General features: G+C 40.4%; 3 protein-coding genes and 2 non-coding genes across 5 annotated transcripts in view; 3 read left to right on the top strand and 2 right to left on the bottom strand.

Moving 5' to 3' along the window:
- Positions 1-362: 362 nt before the first annotated feature.
- On the bottom strand, positions 363-4,748 carry MRPL18 (mitochondrial ribosomal protein L18). The gene is made up of 4 exons (XM_004449790.5): positions 4,585-4,748; positions 4,098-4,284; positions 986-1,217; positions 363-719 (listed from the first exon to the last, which is right to left on the bottom strand). The coding sequence occupies exons 1-4, from the start codon at positions 4,631-4,633 to the stop codon at positions 648-650; spliced, it is 540 nt and encodes a 179-aa protein (XP_004449847.1). The 5' UTR covers positions 4,634-4,748; the 3' UTR covers positions 363-647.
- A 774-nt stretch (positions 4,749-5,522) lies between these two features.
- On the top strand, positions 5,523-12,222 carry TCP1 (t-complex 1). The gene is made up of 12 exons (XM_058289645.1): positions 5,523-5,906; positions 6,662-6,747; positions 7,013-7,141; positions 8,000-8,097; positions 8,489-8,599; positions 8,922-9,103; positions 9,228-9,354; positions 9,621-9,796; positions 10,234-10,357; positions 10,659-10,851; positions 10,976-11,139; positions 11,916-12,222. Exons 1-12 carry the CDS (start codon positions 5,843-5,845, stop codon positions 12,130-12,132), a joined length of 1,671 nt encoding a protein of 556 aa, XP_058145628.1. The 5' UTR covers positions 5,523-5,842; the 3' UTR covers positions 12,133-12,222.
- LOC111765251 (small nucleolar RNA SNORA29) lies at positions 8,258-8,399 on the top strand. Its single transcript, XR_002797646.1, has one exon. It is a non-coding gene; the product is annotated as a small nucleolar RNA SNORA29 (small nucleolar RNA).
- The window catches only part of ACAT2 (acetyl-CoA acetyltransferase 2), a 24,971-nt gene continuing 21,833 nt past the window's right edge, over positions 9,526-12,663 (bottom strand). Inside the window, exon 9 of the mRNA XM_058289646.2 lies at positions 9,526-12,559. Within this exon, the coding sequence (XP_058145629.1) occupies positions 12,389-12,559 (171 nt within the window). The 3' untranslated portion in view covers positions 9,526-12,388. The remainder of the gene's footprint in view (positions 12,560-12,663) is intronic.
- Positions 10,424-10,553, top strand: LOC111765250 (small nucleolar RNA SNORA20). The gene has a single exon (XR_002797645.1). It is a non-coding gene; the product is annotated as a small nucleolar RNA SNORA20 (small nucleolar RNA).

The raw sequence follows: 12,663 nt of genomic DNA, 5'->3' as shown, positions 1-12,663 counted from the left end.
ATGATTTCCATCTACCCAAGCTTCAGTTTTATACAAATTTGCAAGCATTTCATCTACTATCTTGTATCTAATAAACTTTTACTTCATAGCAAATTTAGCATACACAAAGCCCTGTCCACTTGCACCTTCACTTTTCAGTACCTCATTGCTCTCGTTTCAAATATTTCTCTGCTTATTAGGATTCTGGCCACCACCAGCAATGCCCAATTACGGTTAGCATTTGTTCCCTTTTCCTTCACATTCCTAAGACTACTTGCAAGCAAATTATCATTTGAGATCACCTGCTATGAACCAGACGCCTCATATGTGCACTCTTGCCACAATGAACTCAAAGGCAGAGAAAATATCATAGAATCACAAAGTTCATCATATGCCTTTATTTTTAAATTATAATCAACTTTTAATTTGTCCTTCAAAAGCTAATTATAGTCAGTTGACTACTTTGCTAAAATAGCTTTCTCAACTGCAAGAGAGGAGTCCTTGATTAAAACACCACCACAAAGGGGGTGGGGCACACAACCTTTACTACAAACAATATTCCATGGTTACAGGATTGTCATAAAACATCCAAGCTGGTTATTCTTCCAGAAGCTCTCCTTTGTTGAATTTATTAGCTGATATATCAAGTTCAAAACAATGTTTCTATTTTATTCATAGATCCTCCGAGGTTCCTTTAGCACCACACCACCTTCTGTCATAGCACTTTGTAGTCTTTTCATCTGGTTTTGAAAATTAGGATATAAGGAAAAATAGAGTTAGCACCACAGATAAGCCTGAAAATAAATACGGAGTCAAGCCCTGAGCCTCAGCTTATTTATGAATAAAATGGGAATAGCAGTACCTACCCTTAAAGGTTACCGTGAGGATTAAATGAGGTAAGTCAAGAGCACGGCCGCCAGGGTCAGACAAATGGAAACTATTATTACTACGTTCTCAAAAATTAACACAATACCTTTTAATTAAGTACATGAAAACAAACACATACCGAATCTGAGGCTGCCTCCCAAGGAGTCGGCTGGTAGACCATGAAGTTGATTCCTGCCTCTAAGCATCTCTCCGCCAGCACTCTTCCTATGTTTTCACAAGCCACCACATTTCTGGTGCTATAAAGGTGCTTTTTAATAGCCCATTCACGAGTGGATGCAGAAACCACAATCTGGCCATTCTGATGCTCAACAAATGCTTCAACGTGATGTTGAGTCTTTATAACTCGTAACCTAAAAGAGTGAGAAAAGGATAAAATGATAGTCTATTTACCTTAAATTACTTCAGTTGAATAAATTTGTCCAAATACTTCAAAGTTGTACAAAGTATGGTTGATTTACTTCAACATACTTAAACTGGATTTTACTTAGGAAAGGTGTTTTTCTCTGACTTTATGAGGACATGCTCAATAATAATGAACGAAGGAGGTCCACTTAACCTTAAGAATCAAGGAGTAATTTGGTGTTTCTGGAGAGCTGAGTTTTACTTATTTATACAACATTTACTTCAAAAAAAAGAATTTAAAGAGCCAGAGCTAACTTGCTGATCCTACAACGGATAAAGACATACTTATTGTGTAAGTTTCCAGCTCACACCAACATAAATGTGAGACACAGCTTAGATTTAAATGTAAAAACTGAAATCACAAAAGTACTAGAAGAAAACATGGGAGCATTTTTTAATAATCTCAAAATAAGACAAGCCTTTTAAAATATGAAATCAGAACAAATGTCATAAAAGATGGATAACTTTGACTATATAACAAAAATTGTCTGCAGACTGGAAAAAAAAGTGAAACGAAATCAAAAAATTTTAAACTCATATTATTCAAATGGTAATTACAATATGAAAAACAATAATGACCAATGACTTAATACCCAATAGGCAGAGAATTTGTTCAGTCACAGAAAAGAGAATTAACTCTTAAACCCACAAAAACATGCCTAATCTCACTCATCAAGTGCATGGATGAAAAATTTCCTGCAACAATGTGTGTGTAATCATAAAGGACCACCACCAATAGGAAGTCAATTAAACAAAACATCCACACAATGGAATTCTATACAGCTACTAAAAAAAAAGTGAGGTAGCCCTTTATAATAAGAATAGGAACATTTATTGGGCACTTACTATGTTCCAGGTATGGTCCTAACTGTGCGGGTATACACAATATCTACACAATATCTCAAAGCAATCCCATTAATATCCCCAATTTTGTTTTTTAGATGCTGAAACAGAAAAAATTAACTAACAAGAGTATGATTATAACCAGTAAGTAATGGAGCCGGATTTAACCACTATGCAGGTTTCCAAGATATATTTTTAAGCAGCTCTGTGTGTCCGTGTGGGTGTGTGTACATTTGTGTGTCAAGTGGTTGCAGGGTGGGAGTAAGGTGCCTAACAGTATATGGTCTGCTAAGATTTATGATTAAAAAAAATACAAACATATGCTTATCTGCATAAACTATCTTGGAAGGATATGGTATTCCCTTTTGGACTTTGTTCCATGTATATGCATTACACATTTTAAAAATATGCTCAAATTAAAGGAAGCATGCCAATTAGAAGAGTCTCACTAGGATTCTTAATGTGAAATAGCAAAAAGCTCTAGATTTGAAAATATAGGTTCTACTTCTGGTTTTGCTGGTGACCCTGGTTTAAAAAAAAAAAATCACAATCTTTTAAATCAGGGATCGGTAAAAATTCCTGCAAATAGCCAGGGTACATATTTAGGTTTTGAGGACCATAGTCTCTGTTGCAACTCCTCTATTCAGCCTTTATAGCATCAGACCAGCTACAGACAATATGTAAATGAATGAACATAGCGGTATTTATTCCAATAAAACTTTTAATTTTCACGTGTCACAAAATATTACTCTTCTTTTGATTTTCAACCTTTAAAAAAATGTAAAATGATTCTCAGCTCACAGTCCATATAAAAACAGGCATGGGCCAGCTTTGGCCATAGTTTGCTGACCCATCTTAAACTATGTGTTCAACAAAAAGGTAGGGCTTACCATCTCTAAGGTTATCTTCTACTGTAATATTCAAAAATTCTGTACTGATAATATTGTAGGAGTAAGAGGAAAAAAGAGACAGAGAAAAGAGACTTCCAGTTATTTAAAGAATCCTAATAGTACATGAAAGTAATAGGTTGTATGTTTCAAAAGATTTTTAGAGTTAAGGTCCATATTACTTCAAATTTGAACTGCCTACTCCCTTTCTTCGACTCCTACATTAATACTCTAAGAATGATTCATAGCAGCTTTAACACTTTTTTATCCCTATTTCATCTTTCACTATTAAACTGTTTAGGGCATGGGAGCAGGGATGATATCTACTATATCACTGCATATTCGGCATCTAGCACAATGTCTGGCTGATAATATAGGTCCAATGTTTGTGGAATGAATAAATACATCACACAGTTATAATTTCCAAATCACTCTTATAACTCCACAGAGCCCTTAAGAAAAAATTTATTTTTCACAAATCCTTACCAAGCAGGTGGGCAGCAGATAAACACCCACATGCTGCAGTTTATGGGTAACAATTTAGTACCCTAGCTCTGAGATCAGAGAGAACATGATTGAACCTTCACCTTAGCACTTACTAGGCTTTCACGAGGACTAATAACTGCTTATCTTGACTTACAAAACTAATGACCTGGCCCCTTACAATCTGTCCATTCTCATCTTACACCATTCACCTCTTTGGCCACTGAGCTCCAGGCTCACAGTACTTCTTTCTGTTTCTCAAACACACCAAGCTCATTTGCACCATAGCTATTTGCTCTGCTGGGAATGCTCTTCCTGGCATTTCACATAGATGGCCTGCGTTCTTCCTCTTTCAGATCTCAGTTTTTTAAGCATCCTTTCCTCAGAGACGTGGTTAAAAAAAAAAAAAAAAACACCCAGTCATCCCCTCTCACATCATCCTCTTAAGTTTTCTGAGACACTTAAGGTTCCACCATGCTGCTCCCCACCCTTGCCCACTTCCTAAGAGCAGAGTCCCCAGCAGTATTGGCACATGGTAAGGGTTGAATAAAGGTTGGATGAATGAATGCATGTAAGAAACTTGTAGGATACCCTCAAAAACAAAGTATTATTTACCTGTGCCAGAACTCACGGGAAGGCCACACTGTCTTCCAACCCCGCTCTTTCCTGGCTACAGCTAAGAGTTCCAGATTGCGTGGGTTCCGGTTGGTGAATTCTGGGGCGACAGCTTCATTTTCTGGAGGGTCCACTTCAGGATTCAACGCTGGTTTGGAACTGGTTGAAAGGGATGCGAACCTAAATTCTGTAAGAAATAAACACAACATTTATCTTAAAATATGATGAATGAGGCTAAAACAAGAATATGATCTGACCTTTCTCCCTATCCACTCCCCCAATGTTCCCGCCCTAGAAGGGGAACGAAATTTGTTTGGCCAGACTGTAGCAATCCCAGGCCCCTAGTTTTCTACTATCGTCACCCTAATACTGTGAGTTTGTTTACTTCTCGATGGTGTACATTGAAAATAAAATGCAATTCACAGATTCATTTATTGTACGGGCCCTTGAGATTAATCTAAGGTGAGTGGGGGAAAAGGTCAATTACCGAGGTTTCTGTAAACCGATAACTTCCAGACTCGCGAGCGAAGCGCCATAACCAGGCGATTTCAGGCAAAGCCTGGCCCGTGCTCTTCAAGGGTGTCTCAATGGGTCCCCGGGCGCAGCCATATTTACTCAGGGAAAATGCCTTCGGATCGCGAGGCTCACCAAAACCTCAACACGCGAGACACCCTCCACCAGGAACGAACACGGCGCCTGCAGCTGAGTGGCTGGGTGGGCAATCTGTTATCTCCGCTTGCCCAATCATCGCCTACATTTAGGTGCACGCAGGCCCTGGAGCTGACCAATCACCCCTCAGGAAAGCATTTGGTGGGCAGGGCAGGGTCCTGTAGTCTCAGGGTAGAGTCTACTTGAGCGACCCCGGTCCAGAAGGTTCGTCTCTTCTGTTAGTGGCTTTTGAGACCCAAACTCTCCTGGGAAGCAGGTTTACAGTCCAAAGGCACCCACAACTTCATGTTAAAATATAGTGGGGAGGCGTAGACCAATTGTTGGATCCACGCAAGCCCCAGCTGGGCACGGGGAAGAAATGGGGCTGGACGAGTTGAACGGTTATCTTTTAAACGGGTGGTCATCTTCCTCTAACCGAAACGTTTCTCCGACAGCCCACGGGAAATCCGATGGAGCTCCTGCCCCGCCCCACCTAGGTTCGGGTCCCTAAAAGCTTACGAGTGCTGAGGAGAGGCCTGCTACCTTGCCTCTCGTTCACAGAGCAAACGTCTCCATTTAAGGAGAAGAAACAGCTTAAAGCTGAAACCAAAGACTTGCTCAAAACCCCAGCTCCGCCTTACACAGGCGCCCGCCCCTCCCGTCACACTCCAAACTCCGCCCTGCCGCCACCTTTTCTAGAAAGGACTAGAATGTCCCAAACGCGCAGGCGCAATGATGCCCGGCACGATTGCTTACCCGAAGCCTTTCTTTTCCTAGAGGCTCAAGAGCTTGACTTCCGCTCTACACCCGCTCTGATTGGACAAAGATGCTGGCTCGACTCCGCAACCGCCCACTTCCGTTCCTGCACTTCCGGCGCGCTCCCGTTCCTCTCGGCCTCCCCTCTCCCCCCCTTCTTTTTCCCGCCCTGCCCCGCGGCGGAGCCCGGCGAGGGGAGGCGGGGCTACCCAGCACCCCGCGCCACGCCGCTCGCACCCGCGCAAGCTGTCTTCTCTGCTGTCGTCCCGCCGCCCGGTCTAGGGGTCGAGCGCTGGTGGCCCGCGGTGTGAGTGATACTCAAGACGTCCCCTGCGGCGAAGATGGAGGGGCCTTTGTCCGTGTTCGGGGACCGCAGCACTGGGGAAGCGATCCGCTCCCAGAACGGTAAGGGCCTGCGAGGCCTGGTCGAGCCCGGGGAGTACTGAGGGCCGAGCCGCCCCATCCCGCCCTGGGAGGCCCGCGGCTGCCTTCTCTTCCCCTTTCCTCTTCCCCGCGGCCCCCGCCAGAAAAGGGTCGGCCCGGTAAGCCCCTTCAGCCGGACCCTACCCACCGGCTGAGCCGCGGTTCTCTGTGCTTCCGGGGCGGGGGGGAATGAAGGGAAGCCTGAGAGAGCGGCACGTTTTTTGAGAGCTGCACTGGATGGCTGCGGGTTGGGTGAAATGTGTCCACCGCGGCTGGCGTCCCCTAAGGTCCTTGTGCCCGCACCCCCTTTTGTTTCGATCCCAACTAGGTGGAGCATCTTTCTCAGCTTTTGGTCTTTGTTTTAGGGCCATTGGCCTTAGTCGAGGACTTCGTTTCACCTAATTTTATGGGTGAGCAAACGGAGTTTAGGTGGCTTGCGCCCGCTCCCTAGCCCGGTTACCCCGATGTCCAGATCCGTTTCTTAATCCTCTTATTGGTGACAGCCTGTCATTGTAAAATTAGCTGATGAAATGTCAGTTGCGTGCTAACGTTCTTTGCTTTAAGATCAAGAAAAGTGGTTCTTAAAATGAATTTACTATAGTAAATAAGAATAAGAAGCATATTTGCAAATTTGGGAAATTCAGGGGCTGTTGGATGTCGTTTGCATTTTGGACTGAAACGTTTCATCTTTGGAGAAGTGTTATTTTCTCATTTCTTTTTTCATTGGTCGTCCACAGTTATGGCTGCAGCTTCTATTGCCAATATTGTAAAAAGTTCTCTTGGTCCAGTTGGCTTGGATAAAATGTTGGTGGATGATATTGGAGTAAGTATGCCTAATTTTTGTGTTTAAGTTTAAATAAAAGGGATAGGTAAGTTTTTGGTATGTGAATTTGGTATGTTTATATTAGGTTTTTTGTATTGGAATATGTATTTGGTATGTTTATATTAGGTTTTTTGTATTGGAATATGTATTAAAAATGAACAGTTGCCATAATGGGACCGTTAATTTGGGGTCTGGGGGGGGTAATTTATTTGATTTCTGTGGGTGATTTACACTGTCTTTTTTTTTTCCCCTGCAAATTTTTTAGGATGTAACCATTACTAATGACGGGGCAACCATCCTTAAGTTACTAGAGGTAGAACATCCTGCAGCTAAAGTTCTTTGTGAGCTGGCAGATTTGCAAGACAAAGAAGTTGGAGACGGAACTACTTCAGTGGTAGGTAGTCCCCTGGTAGAGTGGCTGAAGGCTAGTTTTCCTAAAAGCTCATTTTCAGAGTGAGACCATAGTAAATCATTTGCTTCTAAGTCAGAAATAAGTTAAATTTAAGAGAAAAAAGTCAAGTTTCTTGGGTAGTGACTAAGAAATAAATTTGAGAAATGATGATTATAGTTAGTTTACACAATTTTTTTGTACAATTAAGTGCTGTTAAATTCACAATATTATGCTACCAACACTACCGTCCATCACCAAAACTTCATCACTTTAGTTTGTTTTGTCATTTTGTTTTTTGTTTTACCTTAGTTTTTAATATAACCTTTGTTTCACATCTTAGCTTTTGCGAGTATACTTGGGTAGTTCAAACGTTATTTGGTGAGGAAGAAGTTAATTCTAGCCAAACTTTTTTGGGGAAAAAATGTTCATATTTCACTTTAGCCGTGAAAGAACGAACTATTATTCTTCTAAAGTCATGAAAATGGTCTCCCAAGAAGTTTATGAGTAACTTATTTATGATAATGTGGTCTAAATAAATGTAATTTCCAGGGCGGGTGAAGTTCCCAGGATTTTAAGATTTTTTTTTTCCCATTAAATAATATTTTTTAATGTTTTTTAGAATAATGATTTGTTAAAATAAACTAAGTAATAACCAAATTAGCACAAATGTTTGAGTAGTAGCACTTAGTTTACTTTCTGTTGACCATTTACTCTGAAGAGATAAAGGATGTATAGTCTTTTACTACTGTATTGCTGAAATAGATTCTTACAGAACATTTTTATGTCTCTTATTAGTGTTTTCATGTATGCATTGCACATACTGAATGTCTATACTTAGAGCAATAAATGTTTTCTTAACAGGTTATTATTGCAGCAGAACTTCTAAAAAATGCAGATGAACTAGTCAAACAGAAAATTCATCCCACATCAGTTATTAGTGGCTATCGACTTGCTTGCAAGTAAGATTTGCATTCAGAGAAAAGTATGTTGTTGTAATAGTTGTAAATGTCCTGTGTGCTCATAAACTAACGTTTTTACTCAATTTTAACTTGAAAAAGTTGTATTTTAGTTCTTAAATAGCAATTTTTGAAGTAAGAGCTAGGGCTAGTTTTGTATTTTTTTCCCATTTGACTACCACTTTTTCTCTTAATAATAGATGTTTGTGGCTATGCTTGTGGGATAAATGAAAATTGCCATGATCTGAAGAGGGAGGATTTGTGTGTGTGTCCTCCTCCTATATGAAATGGCTGGACAGAAAACTAGTGGCTATGTTGTTTGTATACGTATTGAATTCGATAAAACAAGATGTTTGAATAGTAAATTTGTGTTTCCTCCCCACCCTTTAAACAGGGAAGCAGTGCGTTATATCAGTGAAAACCTAATTATTAACACAGACGAACTTGGAAGAGATTGCCTGATTAATGCTGCTAAGACATCTATGTCTTCCAAAATCATTGGAATGTATCCTTGTGATGGTTCACTAAAGTTTGGGCTTATTTACAAAAAAAAATCCTCTGTAAGGTTTTATGCTTGGTTGTTAGTTGCATTAGAGATCAGTAGTGCTGTATTGAGATCGCCTGTTGGCTTCCCTGCCTTTCTAAAAGGGGAAGGGCTTAATATAGTATGTGTAAAAGTGTAAATTGGAGATATAAGTAGTACTTGCATATGTGATGTATGGAATTGCTAAAAGGAAACAGAAGACCCTTTGAATAATCCTTTATTTTCATGTATAATACTTTTTTGTCCATTCCAAACCTGTCTTTATCCTTAACTATTGGGTTAGTGATGGAGATTTCTTCGCTAACATGGTAGTAGATGCAGTACTTGCTGTTAAGTACACAGATATAAGAGGCCAGCCTCGCTATCCAGTCAATTCTGTTAATGTTCTGAAAGCCCATGGCAGAAGTCAAATGGAGAGTATGCTGATCAATGGCTATGCACTCAACTGTGTGGTAGGATCACAGGGTAAGGTTTGAGGATTTGGTCCTACTATGAGATTACTACAGATTGTAGCCTGCATGTGGTACATTTCCAAATGAATGTGCACTAACTATACTCTTTAATGAATTAATATTATGTTCAATTATAGGCATGCCCAAGAGAATAGTTAATGCAAAAATTGCTTGCCTTGACTTCAGCCTGCAGAAAACCAAAATGAAACTTGGTGTACAGGTAGTTATTACAGACCCTGAAAAACTGGACCAAATTAGGCAGAGGTATGTTGAGAGGTTATTTTGGGCTTTAGAAAGGGGTGTTTGTAAATTAACAATTAAAATTAATCTGATAGCAAACTGAAAGAAATGAGATGATGAAATAAATTGAAACCATTCACTACAAGTTGAACTGATTAAATTCTGGTGGTAGATGAGAAAGAATTGTTAATATAATTTGTAGTTTTGGGGAAAATATTTAATGGGAGTCACAGCAGTATTATACAAACATACAGAAAGTAACTTTAGATTAATACCCAGCTTTTTTATAGGGAATCAGATATCACCAAGGAAAGAATTCAGAAGATCCTGGCAACTGGTGCCAATGTTATTCTAACCACCGGTGGAATTGATGATATGTGTTTGAAGTATTTTGTGGAGGCTGGTGCTATGGCAATTAGAAGAGTGTTAAAAAGGGACCTTAAACGCATTGCTAAAGCATCTGGAGGTATGTTTTCTGTCAGCTGTCACGTGCATTACTCCATATGACCACATAAATGGTTTTTACACATTGGAGTATTGATACTGAACTGCCTCAGAACTAACATTTTTATTACCTTAGTGCTTTGCATGCTGTGTGTGTGTGTTCGCACATATATATATGGACAATCCTTTTTTACAGACCTGGAAAACTTGGTGAACTTGTTAAAAATTCATGAGTTGAATTTGTGTTCACTTCAAAAATGAGATAGAAATGAGGCAGTTCCATCTGAGGATAAGAGGACGGTTTTCTATCTGATGCTTAACTGGAAACTTTAAATTTGTATATATCATTTTGATAGACAAATGTTTCAGAATTCCAGAGAGGATATTAAAGTCCTCAGAACAGAGTATGCAAGGAACAGTGTTTACAATTGCTTACAACCTTTATAATTCTCTTACTAGCAACTATCCTTTCAACCCTGGCCAATCTGGAAGGTGAAGAAACTTTTGAAGCTGCAATGCTGGGACAAGCAGAAGAGGTGGTACAGGAGAGGATTTGTGATGATGAACTGATTTTAATCAAAAAGTAAGAGCTACCTTCTAAATTGTAATGCTGTATAGGTTTTGTCATTGTTCAGTAAAAGGAGATCACATTCCCATTTATTTGCTGCTATTGTCTCTCAGTGATATGAGCAGTTATACGTGTGGGATAAAATAATACTGGGCTATTGTAAATTGAGATGGAATAACCATTTCATCTCTTCTGCATGGTCTAGACATTGTGTAGTATATGGTATGTCTAAACGTCCTACATAAGCAGGATTTAAGATGTTGAGTAAATTACTCTGTGGACTTATACTGTGTGAACCTATTTTTGTTTTTAATAGCACTAAGGCTCGTACATCTGCATCAGTTATCTTACGAGGGGCAAATGATTTCATGTGTGACGAGATGGAGCGCTCTTTACATGATGCTCTTTGTGTGGTGAAGAGAGTTTTGGAATCAAAATCTGTGGTTCCAGGTGGGGGTGCTGTGGAAGCAGCCCTTTCCATATACCTTGAAAACTATGCAACCAGCATGGTAAGAATAGCTAAAACCTTGCTTAATAGTCAAGAAGGGCATGGGAGGTAATTATAGTGACATAAAAATATACCTCGTCTGAGGCCCAGACAGCTAGAAACACCTATTGGTCTTTTTTTCTTAGGGGTCTCGAGAACAGCTTGCTATTGCAGAGTTTGCAAGATCTCTTCTTGTTATTCCTAATACACTGGCAGTTAATGCTGCTCAAGACTCTACAGATCTGGTTGCAAAGTTAAGAGCTTTTCATAATGAGGCGCAAGTCAACCCAGAACGTAAAAATCTAAAATGGTAAGCACATCATTTCCATGTCAACTATATATAGTAGTTTGGTTTGTTTTAAATTCACAATATATTATATGCATCTCAGCCTACTTTTGGGAAAATAGCATAAAAAGGGATTGCTGACCTGTCTCTTTGTGTTGGCCTTGGCAAACATAAATTAAGCAGACTTGTCAAGGATGAGGAAGGACCAGCTATTGACTATGTCCTAACCTCGCCCTGCTTCTCTAAATAGGGTCTACCCACAGGAAGTCCCACATAGATGAAATTATTTTAAGGTGGTCCATGTCTTTTTTAATCCAATTACCTTATCAGCTTAGTGCAGCTTTTCTTTGCAATTTTTAATGGATAACGGGATGTGTGGGTTTTTTTTGTTGTTGTTTTTAAGATTCATTTTTATTTATTTAATTCCCCTCCCCCGGTTGTCTGTTTTCTGTGTCTTTTTGCTGCGTCTTGTTTCTTTGTCCGCTACGCGGCACGGTAAGTGTGGGCGGTGCCATTCCTCGGCAGGCTGCTCCCTCCTTCGTGCTGGGCGGCTCTCCGTATGGGGCGCACTCCTTGCGCGTGGGGCTCCCCTATGCGGGGGACACCCCTGCGTGGCATGGCACTCCTTGCGCACATTAGCACTGCACGTGGGCCAGCTCCACACTGGTCAAGGAGGCCCGGGGCTTGAACCGCGGACCTCCCATGTGGTAGACGGACGCCCTAACCACTGGGCCAAAGTCCGCTTCCCGGGATATGTGTTTTCTAAGAGGCCATTTAATAATTTCTCTCATCCATTACAGGATCGGTCTTGATTTGGTCAGTGGTAAGCCTCGGGACAACAAACAAGCAGGGGTGTTTGAACCTACCATAGTTAAAGTTAAGAGTTTGAAGTTTGCAACGGAAGCTGCAATTACTATTCTTCGAATTGATGATCTTATTAAATTACACCCAGAAAGTAAAGATGATAAACATGGAAGTTACGAAGATGCTGTTCATTCAGGAGCCCTGAATGACTGATGTGGGGTTTTTTTCCTTTTATTTATAACAATGTTAGATAGAAATGTCTTGTACCTTGAGCATACACATTAAAGTACAAGCTCTACTAAATACTTGTCTCTTGGGTCTTATGAAGTAGAAGATGGGTGCCATCTTCGGTTTGGTCCTGTTTTCACACAACAGTACAGTTTTTTAAAATGCGGGTGTGTATCAGTAAAATTGATTTTTAAAAAAGGTGAGGTTCAAGTTTAGTTTAGGCAGGATCATTGGAACAATTTCATCCTCTTTGAACACACATTGCTATTCCCATCCCACCTCCAACACACAGGGCAGCAACACCTCTACTTCCACCAGTTCGCTCCATTGTGTGTAACAGGGTGACAAGAATTCTACAGCCAGATGCTCCAAGAGGATGGCCCAGGGCTATAGCCCCTCCTTGAATGTTGACCTAAAAGAGGAGAGGAGATTTAGACCATTTATTCTACTTGTGGGATTAAACTAATGCCCTTTTTTCTTATTACACCAACAAACTACTTGTAAACAACTTAGAAC

The sequence above is a fragment of the Dasypus novemcinctus genome, chromosome 28 (assembly GCF_030445035.2).
Source record: "Dasypus novemcinctus isolate mDasNov1 chromosome 28, mDasNov1.1.hap2, whole genome shotgun sequence".
Taxonomy (NCBI): Eukaryota; Metazoa; Chordata; class Mammalia; order Cingulata; family Dasypodidae; genus Dasypus; species Dasypus novemcinctus.
Note: the sequence above shows the minus strand (reverse complement) of the source record. Positions and strands in the feature narration are given on the sequence as shown.